The 21632-nt window shown below is 45.9% G+C and overlaps 2 protein-coding genes across 10 annotated transcripts in view; one reads left to right on the top strand and one right to left on the bottom strand.

Annotated features, from left to right (window-relative positions):
• Positions 1-1390: 1390 nt before the first annotated feature.
• CNGA4 (cyclic nucleotide gated channel subunit alpha 4) lies at positions 1391-11650 on the bottom strand. The gene is made up of 6 exons (XM_045484310.1): positions 11310-11650; positions 6545-6646; positions 6236-6342; positions 5269-5914; positions 4145-4494; positions 1391-2432 (listed from the first exon to the last, which is right to left on the bottom strand). Exons 2-6 carry the CDS (start codon positions 6586-6588, stop codon positions 1972-1974), a joined length of 1608 nt encoding a protein of 535 aa, XP_045340266.1. The 5' UTR covers positions 6589-6646; positions 11310-11650; the 3' UTR covers positions 1391-1971.
• Positions 11651-11848: 198 nt separating this feature from the next.
• The window catches only part of FHIP1B (FHF complex subunit HOOK interacting protein 1B), a 32357-nt gene continuing 22573 nt past the window's right edge, over positions 11849-21632 (top strand). For all 9 annotated transcript variants that reach the window (XM_045484301.1, XM_045484300.1, XM_045484299.1 and 6 more), the window contains exon 1: positions 11849-11977. The gene's annotated coding sequence lies outside the window, so the exon portion shown is untranslated. The remainder of the gene's footprint in view (positions 11978-21632) is intronic.

Below are 21632 nucleotides of genomic sequence, written 5' to 3'. Positions count from 1 at the left end.
CAACCTTGACTCCAGCCACAGACTCAGTTCCTATGGCTATCTGAGAAAGTTTTGTTCCAATCTTTCATGTCTGAGTGCACCTATGTCACTTGCATCCACCATATACAAAAGGTTGTTTGGTTTTGAGGGCAGCAACAGTTCTGAGGAAATATCTCCATAACTACACATCAGCAGATGCTCCCACACATCCTTCCCTGACAGCCCTGAGGGCCCTACCCTTCATTCTCTTATAGTACCTGTAATGATTGTTCTTGATATCCTGTAATTGATGATTTGGCATCCTGAAATCATGGGCCAACCTGATGACCAGAGTTGTTTACATCTCCTCTGTGGTCTCCCTTTCATGGGTTTTTGAAAATCATATTATAAGTCCTCCAACCACAAGCCCCCAAATCTGTTTTGCTTCGTGCCCAAGAAGGGATGTCCTCACCTAAAAACTTGCCACTGCTAGCAAAGTAGGAGCTTTTTGCCCATGTTTTCCCCTTGCTCCTTCTGCTTCCTCACTACCCTGGTGCTTCCCTGAGTGGCCTGGCATGGTGCAGCGTGCCCCCTCCTCTTGGGAACTATAAGTAATAAACTCTTCTTTCCATGGCATTGACCTCTATGTGTCACCACTCACATCGTATTGATAAATTAAATCCAAGGTACATTCTAAAATGCCATCTGGCACAGCTTAGACCAAAGACTTGCCAGGCCTTGGAGGAGCTAAATTTGTGGCCAGGTGAATATGATTCAGACATGATATAAGATTCATCCTCAGAGACCCCACAACACTTTCTCTGCCCCAAACCTACAAGTCTCCCTCCAAGTATGCCAAAGTTACTTAAAAACTCCCCAAACACCAATCTCCAGTTGTCGCCAACCATGATGGTCCACTCTACTTAGTCTCTGTTCACCACCCTGTGTTTTGAAATACCATCTAGAGAGGGAGGGCTGGATTTCTGGCAGTACCAAGGCCAGCTCCAACAACTGACAGGGTACAGCAGGGCCAGGTGAGTGGCCCTGTGAACTATTCTCCCTTTGAAATCAGTCCTGAACATGGGGTAGCCCTAGCCCCAGGCTCCAGGGCTGGGCCAGAGGAAGGAAGAAGGAACAGGGGTGTCTGCTCTGGTCTGCTAAGCTAAGTCAAATCACTCAGAGCTCACAAAGTTGAGGATACATACTCTGGAATGAAATACAAATGGTCAGTGTATATATGTGAACGTATCTATGAAAGCATGTGCACACTTACAACAGTGTGATGCATAACCCTGCTTTGCCTTGGCTCAGCACTGATTCTCAATTCATCATGTACCCCAGCGTCTTTGAATCAAACCTACCAGTTACTACACAGCCCATGCCCTTCACCCCCATGACTCAGAATTCAGACAGAATTCATTCTGGCCCACCGTTGGCTTTGCCTTTTCCTGTCACCCCCATAATGCTTAGGGAGGAGGAAAATACTTTATTGAAGTAAAACCTGCAGGCTACATTTGTGAACTTCCCATTGGGAGGCATTTAAAGGATATCTTGGAAGAAGAGGGCTCTGGGTGTGTTTTTATGTGTTCACAAGGGTATGCACACCTGTGGAAGGCATCTGTGTGTCTGTTGGTGTGTGTCTCACTATATGTGTCTTTATGAGGTGCATGAATGGATGTATGTATGTTATGTGGGTATTAGACATACCTATGTTTGTGAGAAAGGATATGTGTTCTGAAAATGGAAACTCCAGAGAATTTTATATGGAATGCAGTCTTGGGGGCAGTATGTGTACATTCAACTGTGTGTGTGTGTGTGTGTGTGTGTGTGTGTGTGTGCTGGTGAGTGGGGGATGAATGGATGCTATACTCTTTTACTTCTAAGTGAGCCTCTATACCCCCAACTCATTCCTATCTCTGTACCTAGCAGACAGGATGGCAGAGTTTCTGCAGGCAGATTTTCCTACAACTCTGGATTCCCTTGGAGATTGGGGTCCTAGAGATAAGAATGGGGTCACTCTGGGTCTGGGGGTCCCTCCTGGGCACTCCTGCCCTCTCCACCCTGAGAGGTTCCCTCCCCAGGCTCGCCCTCATCATCAGCCTCAGCCAGTTCCTCAGGCATTGGCCACTCTCGAGTCTGCCACTCTAGCCGTTCGATGCGATAAGCAATCTTGAGTGCGCTGGACTCCAGCTCAGCCAGGAGGCGAGCAAACTTGGTCTGTAGATCATCGAGTTGCTGGTCAAGGCCTCGCAGCCGGGACTCTGTGGCTTCCTGTAGGGCAATCTCGGCTGCCTCGGCATTTACATCCAACTTGTTCATTTTGAGCAGGATCTCACGGCCCTTTTCCTCCATGACGACCTGGGCCTGTGGATACTCGCTCAGGACTTCCCTCAGGTCCTCCTTGCTCAGGCAAAACAGGTCTGAATAACCTAGACTCTTGATGTTGGCTGTGCGGCGGTTCCCAGACATGTTTCCTGTGGCCCGTGGGCAGACACATAGGAGGACAGTTAGTCGGGTGGGTGTGAGGGGGGCTTTTACTCATGAATCAGGACCCCCCATCTCCCTGCTTGTACTTTTGAGCCTCTTTTTCCGTCTCATTAATTCTGTCATCATTCAGTAATATACTGGGGACCAGGCCCTGTACTAGGTGGGTAACAAAGAACTGCCTGCAAGAATTCAGTCTGGAGGCGATAGACATTGAACCGGATAGTTACAAAATAGTATAGCTGGTGCAGTGTGGATGTATGCATCCAGTGCTGTGAGAAGACAGGCAAAGAGCCCCTAACAAGCTGGCAGACACGTTGGGGAAGCCTGGAGGAAGTGATGCCTGACTGAGAAGGAGGTAAGAGGGGAAGGTCAGGGGCGTGGGGAGGCATCCCAGCAGAGGAAGGATTATGAGCAGAGGGATGGAGGTCGGAGCCAGTTAGGTGGCCACAGCAAACAGTAAGCAGTCCAGAGTGGGTGAAGTGCGGGTGCAAGCAGAGTGGAAACAGGAGGGGAGAGCAGGTGATGCCGCATGTGGTAAGCCACCGCAGGGAGTTCAGACCTTATGCTGAGGGCAGTGGCAAGGTACTGAAATATTTTAAGCAGGGGAGCTGTATGATATCATTCACATTTTAGAACGATATTGCTGAGGGGTTGGGGGGAAAACAGAGTAGGCTGAAAGCTGCAAAGTCTCAGAGCTAGAAGGACTCAGAAGGGTACTTGCCAGGCACCAGGCACTACACTGATGCTGATGACTTACCCGTGGAACTCATTTAATCCTCACAAATAACTCTTTGGGTTTTTAATATCATCCCTATTGGATAGATGAGAAAACTGAGGCCTGGAAAAAGTGCAATAACTTGTCCAAAATCATGTAGACAGCAGCTGACCGTATCCAGGTTGTAGAGCTTGAAAGATCCTTGGAGGACAGATGTGAGGCCTTTGGAATAACTAGAGAGTGGGATCCCCAGGCTGAGAGCTCATCTGGCTTCAGTCAGTTGACAGTGCGGTCACCCCTTGCTGTGTTCTCCCATCTCCTGGGCCTCAGTGTCCCTACCTGTGATTAGGCATATCAATGCCTACTGTGCAGGTGGATGGAAGGAATCAGTGAGCCCGTGTACTGTGCCTGGCCTGGCCTGGTGTTGGTGGAGTGAATGGCAATGCCTTCTTACTACCCTCCTTTCCATTTGGCTGTGAGAAAGTTCTTTCTACTGACTCCCAAGTGTGTGTACTTATTACCTCAATGGTTTTGGACAGTTTCCCAAACCTCTCTGTACTCCAATTTCCTTGCCTTTAAAATACAGATAATGGTAACTACCTGAGTTACTGTGAGAATATAATGAGTTGGTACATGTGAAGCACTTTGAACATGGCATGCAGTAAGTGTGCAATTAATATTGGCTATTATTATTATCATCTCTGTCACTTGCCACTGGTGTGTTGGTGCCTTGGGTTGACACACACTAAAGAGATCTACTTCCTCTTCCTGAGGACCCACACTGTGCACTAACCTTGGCTTGGCTTCTTCTCAGGGAACAGACTCTCCATGTCCTGCTTCTCCCATGAGCCCTCTAGTGACTCAGGCAAGGACCAGGTTTCCTAAATCTGCAGGCCCTGATGTACCATTTGGTCTCAGTATGGGGTTCTGCTATCCCCGCCCACTCCCTCAGCCCTGTCCCAGAACAAACACTGAAGTACCCACCTTTGATGTTGATGATGCTGATCTCCCCAAAGTAGAGCCCTGCACCAAGCACAGCGTACTGGGTGACACCATCATCTGCCACCACAGCCAACTGACCCTCACGGATGATATACATCTCCCGGCCAATGTCCCCCTTGCGGCAGACATATTCGCCTGGTGAATAGGTCTGGGGCTGCAGCTTCAGCACCAGCTCCTCCAGCAGGCTGGCCTCACAGTTCTGGAAGATCTGCACCCGGCTCAGAGTAGACAGGTGTACAGACACAGCCACTTCGGCCCGCAACCGCTCAGGCAAATGCTGTAAGATGGCTACCTCGTTGGTCATCTTCTTGTTGATCTGCAGGTGCTGGTACCTAGGGACAAGAGCAGCAGTAGTTCCTCCCCAGCCCCCAACATGCCTGCCCCTATTCCTTCCATCAGGGTTCAGCTCAGCTTCAGCCAAGAGTTCAATAACACTGAGATCTCACAGGGGTCATGGGAATACTTGACAGTTGGCTGATGAATATCTTCACTCCAAGGTCTGCTGGTCACTGATATGTTTTGACCTTTTCTCCCTCAACCAAGGCCTGGAAGCCTCCACCAGTTGACAGTGAATAAGACACCCTTTACCTCCTGTCAGGCTTTATCCCACCTACCACCATTCAGTGATGCCTTGTATATCCCACTGATAGCCACTTCAATCACCAGGCCCTGTATCTAGAGGCCCTCTGATTTAGCTCCCTGACTTGCTGACATTTTCTTTTGTTCATAGCATAGCATGGATGCCTATGACATAGTCAACCATCTTGTTGGCCATTCCCTGGGAGGTATCACTCTTCTCCCTTTACCTCTTCCAGAGCCATCTGAGCCCTACCAGGCAATGGCAGTTTTTACTCCATGGTCTCCAGGTTATCCTTCCTTGTGTATGAGTTCCTCTCCCATCAATCTTTTATCCAACCCAGCCCCCCAAGTGCAGATACAACTAATGGAAGACATGCTTTACTAAGCCCCACTCAGTGAACCCCCCAATGCATGCCATGCCCTACTTGCCCTGCCTGGACCTCTAGGCAGTAAGGACCCAGCCATTTTCCTCAGGCTCTATCCAGAACACCTGTCCCTGTCCTGGTCTGGAAGCCCAGCATCCTCACCAGTCAATAACTCGCCGCTCCAGCCGGCGGTTGACGTGCTGCTGCTTCATGTACTTCTTCACCAGTGCATGGTCCGGGTAGAAAGCTGCATCTGCAGTGTTCATATTGTAGATGACAGAGCTCATGCTACCCATGATGGTGGCAAAACCCATGACGGCCAACAGGAAGTCACCCACCATGAAGAGATACTCCTCCTCCCGTGCTGGCAGTGGTGTATCGCCCACAGTGGTCAGGATCAGGGTGGAGAAGTAAAAGCTATAGAGGTACTGGCGCCGCAGACGCTCAAAGCCAGGCTGTGCGGGATCAGGGTACACCCAGGCGTCACGCCCGAAGCCCAGGTACCGGGATAGGGCAAAGTATAGGCAGCTATTCCAATGGATAACAACAAAAATGTAAAGCATCAGTTTGGTGATGCGAAATGCATTTGGGTAAGCCGTGCGGGTCTCTGTGCGGTCAAAGGCCTCAAAGAGGCGGGGCACACGCAGAAATCGGTTCAGCCTCAGCATAGGGGTGTGCAAGCCCAGCTGCACGTAGGCCGCATCTGTGGGCATCAGGGATGCCAGGTCCAACAGGAAGCTCCAGGTGCGAACGTAGCGACTTGAAATCCTACCCTTGTCCACCACCAGGATGCCCTGGTCTAAGAATCCTGGGGAGGGGGAGGGGGAGACAGGCTGGGGTCAGTCATAAGATGGGGTCAGGTATGAGGCTGAGTCAGGACACCTACCTGCTCTAGTAATAAGGGTGAGGGTGGGCAGGCCAGGGTGGGACAGGGAGACAGACATGGGGACAGGGTGAGGGAGGGCATAACCCTGCCCCAGGGTTACTGGGATGAGCGTGGGGGTGTTGTGAAGCATGGAGGCATGCGAAAGTGCTATAAAGGGGTCACTTATGACTAGTCACCTTGTGACTAAGAGGCTCTCTTTTGGAAGGTAACATGGAACAAATGGTCAGTCTTGGGCTCACTGACCTGTGTGAAAGCGCACCACGATGTCCAGTAGGTATAGAAGGTCACTTGTGTAGTCCAGTACTAACCAGGCCACCAGATAACTGTGTTGCAAGTCAGGAAAGCAGGCTCTGTGTGGCAGGGACAGAAGAGATTGGATCAGGGCATCCTCTGTGTAAGGCAATCTCCCCAAGGCACTCAGCACTCTGCCCTGGGCCCTCTCTTGGGTGCTGCACCTCCTTCAGGCCCTGGCCAAGAGCCTGTCCCTTTCCTTGGCTGGACACTTGAGCCCTTATCTCTGTTTAAGGCCCTTCCTTTAGCCCCATGCCAAACCTGCACACGATGATGATGAGGTTATACATTACTGGGAAGACCATTGTATTCAGCCACCAGTAGTAGTAATCCCCAGATGGGTCTAGGACAGGCAACGACTTCCTGTGGGCAAGAGGAGAAGCAGTGTTTCATTTTTTTCACCATTTAATGTTGACGTTGTCACTGGGGGCACCATGAAGAATCAGGCTCCATCGAGTTAGGCGGACAGAGATGATACAGGGAAGCAGGATGTCTCACCTGGCCTTGGATGGGGCAGGGGGGCTGGACTCTGTCGTCTTCACTTTGCTGTCCTGGCTCATGCTTCCGTGGTCTGTTGCCTGGATGTGAGATATCCAGGGCTTCTACAGGTGGGTAGCTTCAGGGGGTGGGGGCTAGTGCCTCCCTGCCTGGAAGAGGCTGCCCTTGGTCTCCACTGTGACTCCTCTGTCTTTGGCTTCTGAAGCTCTTAGCAACACAACCAGGGCCAGCCACTATAGAAGGGGTGGAGGCAGTGTGGCTCCATCACCCCGCCCTGTCTCCCAGGGCCTGGGCTTACACCTGCCCAACTAAACATCTCTAATGAGGTCCCAGGAGAAGGTGGGGGTGCATACTTCAGAGGTAAGGCTGGGCCTTGTTGCTCCCCCCACCCCACCAAACTGAACTACATAGGGGTCCTCTAAGTCAGGAGACACGGGTGCCAGTGTAGGCTCAGTCATTCTGTTTTACCTTGTGCAAGTTCCCTGCTTAAGCCTCATTATTTATTCATTTAACAACTATTTACTGAATGGCTCATTTGTGTCAGGTGCTGAACTAGTCTCTAGGGACAAAGAATGCTTGTCACATCAAATGTGAGCTCTGTTTTCATTATCTGCACCCTTATCTACATCCACACCCACCTTACCTAATTTCCTACTGGATGAGTGTGACGGGGGGCCATCCTGTGGGGTTTTGCCCCCATTCCTTTCCTGTTATCTCTAGTACCTGATCCTATCAGCTATTCCATGTGTCTTCTAGATCCTCAACCTCCTTCAATTTTCCCTTTCTATGAACATGCTTAAATCTCTCCTATACCAAAACAAACAAAAAAATCCTAAAAATTCTCCCTTAACTTGATTTCCCTTTGACTTCTATCATCTCAGTCAACAAGTCATAATCAGAATACCTGCTTTGTGCCAGGCCAATATCGTGCTCAATATTGGGGAGATAAGACGAATGAAACACATTCTCTGCTCTCCAGAAACTCGGAGTTTGGTAGGGGAAATAGTTGGGTAGATAGGCAATTACATATTCGCTTGATGGTTGCTCTATTAGGTGGATATACAGATGGCTATTACACTGTAAGAAGGGTCCCAACTGAGCCTGGGTTCTGTAGGATGAATAGAAGTTAGGTCTATAGTGAAGAGAGAGTGAACAGCACTAGAGGCAAAGTGCATAGAGTGGGCAAAGGCACAGAGACTTTAAAAAGCATGGATGATTGGGGGACATCAATTGGTTTCTGTAGAGAACCTGAGTGGCTAGTGGTGAAAGAGAAGGCTGAATGGTGGACAGGGAATAGCTAGGGAAGAGCTTTGTCAGCCATTTTATAAAGCCAGGGTTTTATCTTAAGTCAATTTCTTGTTTTTTTTTTTAATGTTTATTTATTTTTTGAGAGAGAGAGAGAGAGAGAGAGAGAAGTGGGGGAGAGGCAGAAAGAGAGGGAGACACAGAATCTGAACCAGGCTCCAGGCTCTGAGCTGTTAGTGCAGAGCTTGACGTGGGGCTCGAACCCATGAACTGTGAGATCATGACCTGAGCCGAAGTTGGACACTTAACCAACTGAGCCACCTAAGTGCCCCCTTGCTTTTCTGTCTATTTTTTTCTTAGTCTTTTCATAAGCCCATCTGCCTATCCTTTCTGTGTTGGTGTTTTTTAGAACTCTGACCTAGGTGTCTTACTCTCTTTCTGTGCTCCCAGCTCTCTCTGGCCAATCTTGGTTATGCAGGATCTCCCTTCCCATCTACTGACTCCCAGGAACTCTGAGCTGCAGGCTTATCTATACCACTAACTGCTCACTGGATGTCTCCACTTGGATATCCCATAGTCACTTTTAGCCCATGGGGACTATAACTGAGCTTATGTTTTTTCTCTTATAATCCTTCTCTCTGGCCTTTCAGCTCAAACATCTAAAACTAGTATTTAGGGGCGCCTGGGTGGCGCAGTCGGTTAAGCGTCCGACTTCAGCCAGGTCACGATCTCGCGGTCCGTGAGTTCGAGCCCCGCGTCGGGCTCTGGGCTGATGGCTCGGAGCCTGGAGCCTGTTTCCGACTCTGTGTCTCCCTCTCTCTCTGCACCTCCCCCATTCATGCTCTGTCTCTCTCTGTCCCAAAAATAAATAAAACGTTGAAAAAAAAATTTTAAAACTAGTATTTATTTTTATTGCTATCATTATGATTATTATGTGATTTTGTGGCAGTTTTAAAAAATGGTCACAAATTCTTTGACATTCTTCCCTTGTGACTGTTTCAACCAATAGAATATAACAAGAATATAACAGAATATAACTGGATCATAAAAGGCCATACAGCTTCCTTTTCTTAATTCTGTTGGGCATGCTCCTTATCTGGAAGCCTCCTGTTAGGATATTCCTTCTTGGAACCTAGTTGCCACATTGTGAGAAGCCCAAGCCATAAGGAACAGTCATATCTCTGTACTGTGTTTGACAGTCCCAGCTGAGTTCAGCCTTTGAGTTGTCCTAGCCCAGGCATCAGATATGTGAGTTAAGAAGCCTCAGATGATTCTACCCACCAACTTCAAGTCACCCGCAGGCATTCAAGCATCCTATATGAGGCCCCAGGAATTGTTGAATAAAGATACACCATTCTTGCTGTGTTTTGGTTGAATTCCCAGAATCTGTGAGCATAATAAAATGGTTTTTTTTATACTACTACGTTTGGGATGATTTGTTATACAGCATAGCAACCAGAACAAACATATATATAAAAGCGCACATTTCCTAAGTATACAGCTTGATGAATTTCACAAAGTGAACACACCCATGTAACCAGCACTACAAGAACCCTACTCTTCCCCCTTTCAGGCAATGCTTTTCTAAGGGTAATCACTATCCTGACTTCTAATACCATAGTTGAGTTTTGCCCGTGAATGAACTTATATAAACTAAGCATCAGTTTTTATTCCTTCTGTTTTCCTTTCATATTCATCCAGTCCTCAAGCCCTGGTGCCCTACCTTCTAATGTCCACATGTCCATTTCTCTGTAACTTTACAACTTCAGTTTGATCCTTATCAGTTTAACCATGTATAAATTTTTTATAGCTCTCTATTATTCAATAAAATCTAAACTCCTTAACATGGCCTCAAAATCTAATAACTGACTTCTATCCATGTCTTTAGCCTCATCTCACAATGTTTCCTCTGCATGTTCCCTAGGCTCCAGACATGCTGTACTCATTGTAGTTTCCAGAGCACCTCCTGAATTGGTATGGGCTGATCTTTTGGGCTGAAACTGCCATTTCTTTTTCTTTTTTAAAAAAATTTTAACCCTTATTTATTATTGAGCGACAGAGAGAGACAGAGCATGAGCATGGGAGGGGCAGAGAGAGGGGGAGACACAGAATCCCAAGCAGGCTTCAGGCTCTGAGCAAGCTGTCAGCACAGAGCCCGTTGCGCGGCTGGAACCCACAAACCGGGAGATCATGATCTGAGCCGAAGACAGACGCTTAACTGATTGAGCTACTCAGGTGCCCCATTTCTTTTTCTTTTTAACTACTTTATATTTTAAACTAATTTCAGGCTTACAGAAAGTTGCATAAAAGGTAAAAAAAAAAAAAAAAAGTTCCCCTAAACTCCTCACCCATGTTCCCCTGTTATCATATTATATAACCAGGGAATTAACATTGGTACAATACTTTGATCTAAGCCATAGCCCTGATCTGAAGCTTTCATTTCTGTTAGTTTCTCATGCTCTTGCTTGTTTCTTTGCTCAGACGTCATTTACTCCTCAAAGGCTCCCCTAAGCCCCTTCACCCTTCTTTGCCTTCATCCTCTGTACATAAAATCATGTTAAGTGCTGCTCCTTGATGGCAACTATTTTTTTTTAATTTTTTTTCAACGTTTATTTATTTTTGGGACAGAGAGAGACAGAGCATGAACGGGGGAGGGGCAGAGAGAGAGGGAGACACAGAATCGGAAACAGGCTCCAGGCTCTGAGCCATCAGCCCAGAGCCCGATGCGGGGCTCGAACTCACGGACCGCGAGATCGTGACCTGGCTGAAGTCGGACGCTTAACCGACTGCGCCACCCAGGCGCCCCCCTTGATGGCAACTATTACACTACATTGCAATTATCTGGCTAAAGGGCTGAGGTCTTGCAGGGCAGAGACGGATTCTAATTGATCTGGAATCCTATCTGGCATGGAGATGCTTATTCCGTGTTCCTTGAGTAACTGAACAAGACAGTATCCAAGGGATCACGGGGCATCAGGTGTTGGGGAAGCTAGGGAGGGGGTGGTCACCAGCCCGGTACTGTCGTCCAAGCCATGTGTGCAGATGGAACAAAAATGAAGTAGGCCAAGGGCGCCTGGGTGGCTCAGTCAGTTAAGGCCGCTCTGGATTTCCGCTCAAGTCATGATGTCACGGTTGGTGAGATGGAGCCCAGGGCTTTGAGCTGATGGCGCGGAGCCTGCTTGGGATTCTCTCTCTCTCTCTCTCTCTCTCTCTGCCCCTCCCTCTCACGCGATCTCTACCTCTTTCAAAATAAATAAACATTAAAAAAATGTAATAGTCTTACTGCAGTCAGCTGTCTCTTGGGCTCAGCTTTTCCACAGGCCCTGCCCACCTACTGACTCCTCCCCTCAGGCCTACCCCTTCGTGCTAGCCCCGCCCACTCCAGCCCACTCTTCCATCCTAAGCACCACCCTGGACCATTGGCCCCGCTCCTTCAGTTAGTCTCTCAGCCTCAGCTCTCTCCCAAACCCTGCCCCTAGGCCTTTCCCTGCCTCTTAAAGTTGCGTCTCTCCTTAGGTCCCGCCTTCTGCCCTTCTGGTTCGACCTTTCCTCCTCGGGCTCCGCCTCCCGCCCTGTGGGCCTCCGCCTTCCCAGGAGTCTTCTCCTATGACACGCTGGAGTCCTTCAGAGGGGCGGGGTTTACAGCACAAGGGGCGGGACCTGGAGAAGAGGTGGTACTCCTCGCTCGGAACGCCGTCGGCGACCCCGCCCCTGCGCTCGGCCGTTGCCAGGAAACAAGCCTCGACGCTCCGGCTCTGGCCGGGTCCAGCCAATGAGCTGGCACGCCACTGCCCAGCGGTGCGTCGCTGGGCGGTTACGTGTGGTGCGCGGGGGCGCGGGTTGCGTGTGGCGCGGGGCGGGGCGCGGCTGGTGCGCCTCAGGAGCGATGGCGGCGGCCTGAACTCACCTAGCACGGCTGCGGCGTTCGGGCCTGGTCAGGGTCGGGATTCTGTGAGTGAACAGCAAGTATGGGCCGCAGGGCCCGGAGATTCGCATGAGGGGCTAAGGGACTGTGGAATGACGGCACCGCATTTGGTGACTGTACCGGTTGTGAGGGCACTGGGTGAGGGGCTGGCATGTGGTGAGGGGCCGGGTGTGAGTGTCTAAGGTAGGGGAGTAGGGTACGAAGAGCCTGAGGGTGAGTGGGCAAGTGAGGAGCTGGGTTGTAAGAGGGGCTGGGGATGCTTTTCAAGAGACGAAGGGAAAGGGACTTGTGAACACAGTTTACTGAGGGGCTGAGGCACCTGTGGGCAGAGGTGAGGGCAACGCTGGGACCAGAGTAAGAGCGTACGGCCTGTGCGGGAAGGGGAGAGTAAAGGGCAAAGGCCGGAGCATGCGGGCTGCTGGGGAATGGGTGAGGGAGTTGAGGGTAGGGCATGGGGGGAAGGAATGAGGATTGTGAGGCTTGGATAAGGGTGAGGCAAGTAAGTCCTTCTTCGATGGACTGTCCTGCCTAGTGAGAGCAGTAGTTTCAGACCGAGTAGGACAGCCTGGGTGGAAGTGTTGTGCACTTGGCTTTTTGAGGACAGAAAATTGAAGGCATCATGGGCAGTAATAACTAGGATAATGAAAATAATTTTTGAGGCTTAGTTTTCAACCAGAGTAATCACTGAAACTGCCGGTTTCTCAAGTTCCTCTTTGGGACTGCAAACTTGAAGATGGTTCCTCGCATGGAGGTTTTTTGGCTATGACCGCCCATGTTTGTTTTCTCTCCACCTGCTCTGGGCGGTCTTACTCCACTGCTGCTCCTCACCTATGCTTAGCTGTGCTCTGACGGTTGTCATCTAAATTGGACTAACCACTTTGAGTTGCTAATTCTACTTTTATGAAAGTCACATGGTTTGTTACATACAACACTATGTTTAGGTTCTCAAGCAGAATGGCTTTGCTCTAAGTCACTTTCTTACAGTTGAGTTAAAAAAAACCCTACTTTATTCAGGTAAATTGATATACAGTAAACTGCTCATGTTTAAAATGTACATGGGTTTTACCATATGTTTACATCTGTGAAACCATTACCACTTTCAAGATACAGAACATTTCTACTACACTCAGAAGTTTTCTCCTATCCCTTTGCAACTCATTCCTCTGTGCATGACACATTTTGGGGTTCATTTTATTAGTATCTTGCAGGTCCCTTTCTCCCTGCCAACCACAGGTACATGAACATTTTTAAAGTTCTAGGGGTGCCTGGGTGGCTTAGTTGGTTAAGTGCCCAACTCTTTGATTTCGACTCAGTCACGTGTCTCATGGTTTGTGAAATTGAGCCCTGTGTGGAGCTCTGTGCTGACAGCATGGAGCCTGCTTGGGAGTCTCTCTCTCTCTCTCTCTCTCTCTCTCTCTCAAATAAATACATACAAACAAAACAAACAAACAAACAAACATTAAAAGTTCTAGAAAACTGAGTTGGCACTCAGTTTTAATGGACAGTTTGCTTTCCTACCACTACATTTTCCTCTGTACTCACAGTTGACCACAGAGCCTAGATACCATCCTCAACCTCAGGGAGATTTAGGCCTTTCCTGTCTGGACAATTCTCTTGAGAATTAAGGGCCACCCAAACCCAAGTGGCCAGTCCGTTCCAGAGTCTCAGCCTCAGAACCAACTGTTCTGACCCATGGTATGTTTTCATTGCTTCTCTCTAGAGGCCAAACATTTTTATGCTAGTGTAACCCTTGACCACCTACCCTGGTGGGCAGAACACCGTAGAACTTATATGTATCACAACAGGGTTTAGAGCAGTGATTCCTAAACTCTGGGCCAAGGACAGTGCCAGTCCATGATAAAGTTTTCATCCATCCAAGGTGGAAGGAGAGAAAGATAACATATGAAACATGAGTTTTTCATAAAGATAAGTTTATTCTGAGATTATTCTATTCTTTTAGTGAAAGTGCTTTCTGACTGATGAAATAATGGTGATGGTAGATGGTGGGTTTTCAAGAAATGGTCTTATTTACCAAAATAAAAAGTAACAACCCTATTTGTACAATTTTTTAGAAATTATTTTTATTAGTTCCTGAAATCCAGAAATTTAGAGTGATGATGGTGTGGCTGTTGTATCATGTTGAGGAACATGTGCTTATACAGTAATTCTATATAACTTCTGACATTTGAACAACATACATTCAGTTTCACATTTCACTGTGTTTACATACTTTATGAAGTAGGCAAGGGCTGGAATTCTTATGTTATAGATGAGGAATCATATTCATAAACCAGAGGTCACATAGTATACAGTGGCAAGGCTGAACCCAAAATCTGGTCTCCTGAGAGTGACTTGGGGAAAGAAGGTTTGTAACAGAGTGAAGGTGATGTGGACTAAAAGGCACGTTAAGTATGGGAAAAGTTGTGATGACATGAGGGCATTATATTGGCAAAGCCATTTTTTATCATTTGTAATTAATGCGGTTCCAAAAGAGATTAAAGACACTTTGAGGGTGACAGAGAGATGGGGCTTCTGTTTAATATTGTGGCAATGACATGGGAACAGGTATACATAATACCTGGTTCACATTGTGATGGTGACAGGACAAGTCATGTCATTAGAAGGTTCTTAGGGGACTGTACAAATTCTTGGGTGTTCCAGAGAAAGTACTGAGTTTGGTAAGCTGTACTGAACTCTGTTGAAATAGTAGTATAGTAAGTATAATGGATTTTGACTTACATATACAGCTAGGTGGTAAATCTGAGAAGATGTAACATAAATGAGGGTGATGATACCTAGATAGAAACATGTTTGGAGTGCTTTATGTAATCATTTATTGCACATCGGCTATTCGCCAGGTACTCTAGTAAATACTGGAAGAACAAATTCATTCATTCATGTATTAATTCCTTTATTCATTCAGAAAATACTTTTTCAGTATGTAGTCTGTCCTTGTGATGCTCACATTTATGAGATAACAACATAGAGAAGACATGGTCCTCTGTGGTCTCAAGGAATTCTAAGTCAGGTTAAGAGAGGTAGATACATGAAAAGACAATTTCAGTTTAGAGAGAGAGTGTTAAATACAAAAGTATATCATGATGGGGTGGTTACTTCTTTATCTAGTGTGTCTCTCCCTGTATTCCAGTCATATATATTCAGTGATCTACCATATATCTCCACAGGTATCATAAAATTAACATGTCTAAAACAGAACTCACTATCTTTGCTCTGAGAGCATGCTGTTGTAGCATATTCTGTATCTCAGTCTAGGCAAGGACTTCAGTGTCATCTTCATTCTTTCTGCTCCTTTATGCCCTGTATTTAGTCAGTCACTAAAATCTTAATGTTTCCCTTTAAATTATCTCCTCTTCATCTCTGTGGCTACATCTTCACTGTTAAAGCTTTAGTTTACTTCCTCCTCATCTCTGATCTGGATTCTCACTCCCTCCCCCCAACAGTCTCCTGCCTTCAGTCTTGCTCTTTTCTAGTCTTTCCCTAGAATGATCTTTCTAAAAATACAAATGTAATCATAGAGCTCCTTGCTTAAAAACTTTTGGCTCTTTGTGTTCTGTAGGACAACATCCAAATTGCTTAATATGGCATCATTTGGCCTCAACTCACCTCTCCAGCCTCATCTCCTGCCACTCTCTACTTTGTGTTCTAGCTTGAATAAAGTCTTCATAGTTCCCTAACATGTTACTTTTTTTAAGCCTTGAGATCTTTGTAATAGCTTTTTCTCTAACTAGGGACACTTTTTCTTCTCTGCCCAGTGAACTTTCCTTTTTCCTTAGGATCTAGTTCAGTCTCTTCTCTTTTTGACATCTTCTTTGTCATCATCACCTAAGAGGGGTGGAAAGAGAACCATGTGTGACATAGGGATTTACTGTTATAAAGGAGAGTTCACGTGAGGTTCACGTTGTTGTGTAAGTCAGGTAAGATTCCCTGTAAGAAGCAGAGGTGGTATTGGGGAGAGGGGAGGGAGTGAGTTGGCACCACACATTGATAGCCCATTTGTCTTATGCATAGAGGCCGAAGGATGGACAAGCAGGGAGGATATATGTAAGCTGAGCTCTAGATTAGGCTCCTGTGAGATCCCCCCTCCTTTTGTATTCCTATGAGGTTTTAACCAGATCTTTCTACTTTCAGTATTTACAGTAATAGCTCATTCGTGCCTCTAATGTCAGTAGTCAGTCATCTTGCCTGGGAAGAGCCACTGTAGGGAGAGAAAGCTCAGGACTTTACTGACCTGTTCTCGAGAGGTCATTTTGATTTCTCCCTGTCTGCTGTAGGTATTGCAGGTGTATCCCTGTCCCCAGCTCCCTCCCTCTCTTGCCTCTCCCAGGGCAAAGGTTCCTCAGTAAAACTGAGCCACCTCCTTCCTACCTGTGCCTGCTATTCTGAGGTTGGTAGACACCCTTGCTGAATGTACCTGTAAGGCTTTATTTTGTGCCCTAAGATGAGTGACTGAACTTGGCTATTTGTGGGTCTAAAAGATCAGCTCTTTCTTCCCCTTTTTCCCCTGTGACTGAGCCTGATGGTAAATCTGGGAAGAGGAGTATACTTTTTTATAGACTTTGCTGTGGCAGGAAACGGCACAGTAATAGAGTGGTGATTCCATTTTCTTTGTCTCGCTTTTGAACTTTGCACAGTTAGCTGGGAATGAGAGAGTCTTAAGTAGGTGACAGGAACACCAAGCTATGGTCTCCTTTTGTATTTTTACAGTTTGTGAAGGGGGCCCGGGTTAAGTGTTAGCTTTTGGGTTCTGAGACACTGATTTCAGTATGGCTTTTCTTTTTGAGGTCTTTGAGAGGAGTTGGGGATCGGGAGGGATGAAGAAAGGTCCTGGAGGCTAGTCCCTCTTGAGTTTGTGAGCAGTGCCCTTTGTTGGTCAAGTAATAAAGCAGAAGTGGGCACCCCAGTTATATTGCAAGGTAGGAATTAGTTGTTAATCTTTGGAAATAAGTCCTAGCAGCTAAAGACAGTTTAGTTTTGGACATGATCAAGCTTTACTTTGCTGACACTGGATGCTTGGCTCATCTTTTGCTTACCAGGGTATGAGTGTGAGGTGGTGGGATGCACAGGTCAGAGCAGGTTAGATCTCTCCTCTTAGAGGTGAGGTTATCTTGGTCAGATAGGATTGGGAGAGGGAATGGGGAAAGGAAAATGCCATTTACAGAGCACCTGCTTTATATGCCTGGTGTGCTACATAGATTATCTTATTTAATTTTTAAAAAAAAAATTTTTTTTAATGTTTATTTATTTTTGAGACAGAGAGAGACAGAGCATGAATGGGGATAGGTCAGAGAGAGAGGGAGACACAGAATCTGAAACAGGCTCCAGGCTCTGAGTTGTCAGCACAGAGCCCGATGCGGGGCTCGAACTCACGGACTGCGAGATCATGACCTGAGCCGAAGTCGGACACCCAACCGACTGAGCCACTCAGGCGCCCCTCTTATTTAATTTTTAAAACAGTAACAACACTTATTTCATCAGGAGTTTATGTAAACTGAGGCTTTGATGTGGGAGGTGATTTTTTTTAAGGTCACACAACTGGAAAACGGTGGACTGGGATTCAAACCTTTATTTGAGGAACACCAGAGCTCTTGCTTTACCTACTACTTTGTGTTATTCTTACTTGATGTTAGGGCCTCTATTTGTTTTCAGTCCTCAGATGAGATTATGATTGAGAAAGCGTTCTGTAAGCAGTAATAGATATTCTTCTGTTATTCAAGGTCTTCAGGGGGGCAGATTGAATGCATTTGGTTTGGGAAGAATTTGATAAAGGGATTATATTTACGAGGGCATAGGCAGAGTTTAAGGAAACCAATAAGACATAATGCTAATAATAGTGAGAGAGCTAGTAGAAGGGGACATTTCTTATTAGTATTCTCAACTGTTGGCTTTGCCCTCCCCAGCCCATGCTTACTTGGTATCTTCCTTCAGTACTTGGGCAGACAGGTAAGTACCTTTTCAGTGCATCCCTGCTGCTGGTAGTTACCAGTCTGTATGACTGTTTGATGGTTTATAGGAAACCACGTATGAAAGACTGAGCATCTGTTCTGTGGCTCTACCACCTTCTCACCCCTTTCTCTTCTTCCCCACCCCGACTCTCCTGGGTGAGTGAGTGAGTGAGAGAAGATTAGGTGAGTGGTGGGGTGGTAGTAGATATTAGCTTCCCTTTTTCGGATTTCAGATTTACCTGAACTGGCACCCATCCTTTATTACTATTTTCCTCCTCAGAGAAAATGGTATACATACTTCTTTTTCTCAGACTAGTGCTATACCTGATTTTTCTATTATCCCCATTGTATTTATCCACAACGTGTTACTTTCTTCATACTTCTTTTCCTCACTTGACAAACAACCTTGAGGCTCCCCATAAAACCAAACCAAACCAAACAATAAAAACTCTTTTTCTTGGCTTCCCACCTCCAACCCCTCCTAGTTTTTTTAAGCTGTTGCTCTGTTTGCATCCTTCTATGTCACTGACTTTCCAGATAATTGCATTTTACATTTCTTTGGCTCTTGGTCATTCTTTAACTAGTTACTTTCCTAAGTTTATCTAAAACTAGATTGCTGGGGCGCCTGGGTGGCGCAGTCGGTTAAGCGTCCGACTTCAGCCAGGTCACCATCTCGCGGTCCGTGAGTTCGAGCCCCGCGTCGGGCTCTGGGCTGATGGCTCAGAGCCTGGAGCCTGTTTCAGATTCTGTGTCTCCCTCTCTCTCTGCCCCTCTCCCGTTCATGCTCTGTCTCTCTCTGTCCCAAAAAGTAAAAAAAACAAAAAAACCAAAAAAAAAAAACACGTTGAATAAAACTAGATTGCTAAAACTGACTGTTTTCAATCTTCATTATACTTAGTCTGTCTGTAGACTATATGTTATGGCAATCTCTAGTTTCTTGAAACTTCCTTTCCTTGATTTTTAGATTATCATTATTTCTTGGATTTTTCCTTCCATTTCTGGCTACCTTCACAGTCTTCAAAAACACCTCTTCTTTTGTTTTCCTAATTCCTGGTTTTCCACAGAATGTTACCCTTGGCTCCTTTCAGGATCTGCTGATGTCTTTGGATGATTCCATCCCTCTCTATAGCTTCATCTATCACCAATTAGTTGTTGACTTCTGGATGTATATCCTTATTCTTGATTTCACTCTTGAGCTCACGTATAATATTTCTGTTTGCTTTCTGGACATCGTGGATATCCTATAGGTGTCTCAAAGCTTAACATATCCAAAACTGTATTCATCCTTTTTTCTAAAACACTCCTCCCTTTGTTATGTGTTCCTTGCCTGTTAAGCATTATCTTTTACTGAATCTCTTAGACTTCATATCTGAGTCTTCTCTTCTCCTCCATTCATTTGTCAGGTCTTGTTGCTTCTACTTCATGGCTAGGTTAAAAGTGGAGGCAGATTATCTGCATTTGCATTCTAGTCTTGCTTACTAGCTGGCTAACTTTACAGTAAATCTAACCTTTCTAGGCTTTGATTTTCTTATGTGTAAAATGGAGATACCAGTACATCTAGAGTTTTTATGGGATTTAAATGAGCTACTATATATAGTACTTAGAAAAAAGCCTGGCACATAGTAAGTGCTCAATATATGTTAGCTATAATTGGTTTTAATTCAGTGTTCAGTTCCACAAGTATTTTTGAATGCCAGGCACTGTGTTGGCACTGTGATTGCAAAGAATGAATGATAATGGTCCCTTTTGAAGGAGCTTGGTATTATTGGCAGAGATATTACAGGTGTAAATAATTTCATTATCACATGGCACATGCAAAGATAAAGGTGAATATCAGATTTATCTTTTCTAATCCTGCTCTTACTTCATCTGCCTTCTGCCTGTCTCATTCACCTTATTATACTTCTATCTGACATATTTTTAAAGGCAAATTTGATCTTGTCATTTCCTTGTCTAAAAAATCTTTTTTGTTTCCGGGGTGTCAATAGATAAAACCTAAACTCGTTAGCCTGCTATTCACTGCTAATTATAAGCTTCACCCTTATTTACCCTTCAATTCCATATTGTTTCTCTCTTCTCTAAGTAGTCTGTGATTATGCCATCCCCAAGTTGGAACTGTTTTTCAGATTTGTCATGTTCTTTCATAGTGCCATATTTTTGTACATACTGGTTTTTTTTAATTAAAAAAAATTTTATTACTGCTTACTTATTTTTGAGAGAGACTGAGTGAGAGCAGCAGAGGAGCAGAGAGAGAGGGAGATACAGAAGCAGACTCTAGGCTCTGAGCTGTCAGCACAGAGCCCGACATGGGGCTTGAACCCACGAACCGTGAGATCATGACCTGAACTGAAGTCAGATCCTTAACTGACTGAGCCACCCAGGCACCTCTCTACATACTGTTTTTAGTATGAAGGTCTTTTCCTCTGCTCTCTTTGTTGCCAGTATTTCAGTTGTTAAAGATTTAAGTCAGAAGTCATCTCTTTTCTGGAATCCCCATTATAATCTTTCATGCAGAATTACTTGCTTGCATATCCCTGTGATGCTTTTGTAAATACCTCTGTTTATAATATTCATTGGAGGTATTGTTTATGCTCCCCTCCAACTGTTTTTATCTGTCTTTGTATTTGCATTGATTATTTAGCAGAGTGCTCAGTACATTATCAGTACGGATGTACAGTGAGTGAACCCTGCCTGCTGTTTAGGGCTGGCCCTGCCCTTTATAAAACTGTCTTCTATTTTACGGAAGGCTTCCTTAAGTATAGTTGCTACCTTCCTTTGGTTGTGAGTTGGTGGTAACTATAAGAGAGAGTATCTGGGTGGAAGGGGATGGTGGTAACATAACCCGAGGGCTGAGTGTGGGGCTATTGCCAGGTCTCTGGGTTCCTTCAGCCCTTGTTGAGCTTAAAGAGGAAGGACAACTGAACCACGCCTTTCCTCTGAAGTTTTTGTACTTGTGAGAGATAATACTGCTGAGGCGGTGAGGGGTGTGATGGAGAAGGAACTGTGAGCCATGGTCTAGGCCAACAGCTATTTTGGTACTTTTTCCCTTTCCCTAGTGAGGGTGTCATGTCATGGCCCCAGGAGTGAGTGTGGCTATATCTGGCAGGAGTGGGGTATCTGTGTGTATATGGGAATGTGTCCCTGTGCTCTTCACTGGAATGAAAATTGTTCCACTCTTTCGGTTGGCTCTGGATTTCTACCCCTTAAGAGTGTTCAGCTAGTTAAGGGTTTCTTGGGTTATTTCCTACTGGGTGGGATTCTAGGGAGGGACTGTGATAGGTAGAAAAATATTTCTTCCTCAGTAGTCTCGGAGGGCTGGAGTCAGATCAAGATTGGGTTCCTTCTTTCCTTCCTTGCTTCCTTCCTTCCTTCCTTCCTTCCTTCCTTCCTTCCTTCTTTCCTTCCTGATTTTATTTTTAAGTAATCTCTATACCCAACGTGGGGCTTGAACTCACAATCCTGAGACCAAGAGTTGCATACTCTACCAACTGAGCCAGCCAGGCACCCCAAGACTGGGTTTCTTGTTCCTTCATTCATTCATTCATTCATTCACTTAAGCATCCACACATTGAGCAAATATTTACTGAGTCCCTAGGTATTGCTCTAGGTACTGGGGATACAATAGTAAACAAAACAGACAAACCTTGCCTTCAGTGAGCTTACATTCTGGTGGAGAAGCTAGACAAATAAATAAGCGAGTAAATATTTTTTGATAGTG

This window comes from Leopardus geoffroyi, chromosome D1 (genome assembly GCF_018350155.1).
Source record: "Leopardus geoffroyi isolate Oge1 chromosome D1, O.geoffroyi_Oge1_pat1.0, whole genome shotgun sequence".
Taxonomy (NCBI): Eukaryota; Metazoa; Chordata; class Mammalia; order Carnivora; family Felidae; genus Leopardus; species Leopardus geoffroyi.
Note: the sequence above shows the minus strand (reverse complement) of the source record. Positions and strands in the feature narration are given on the sequence as shown.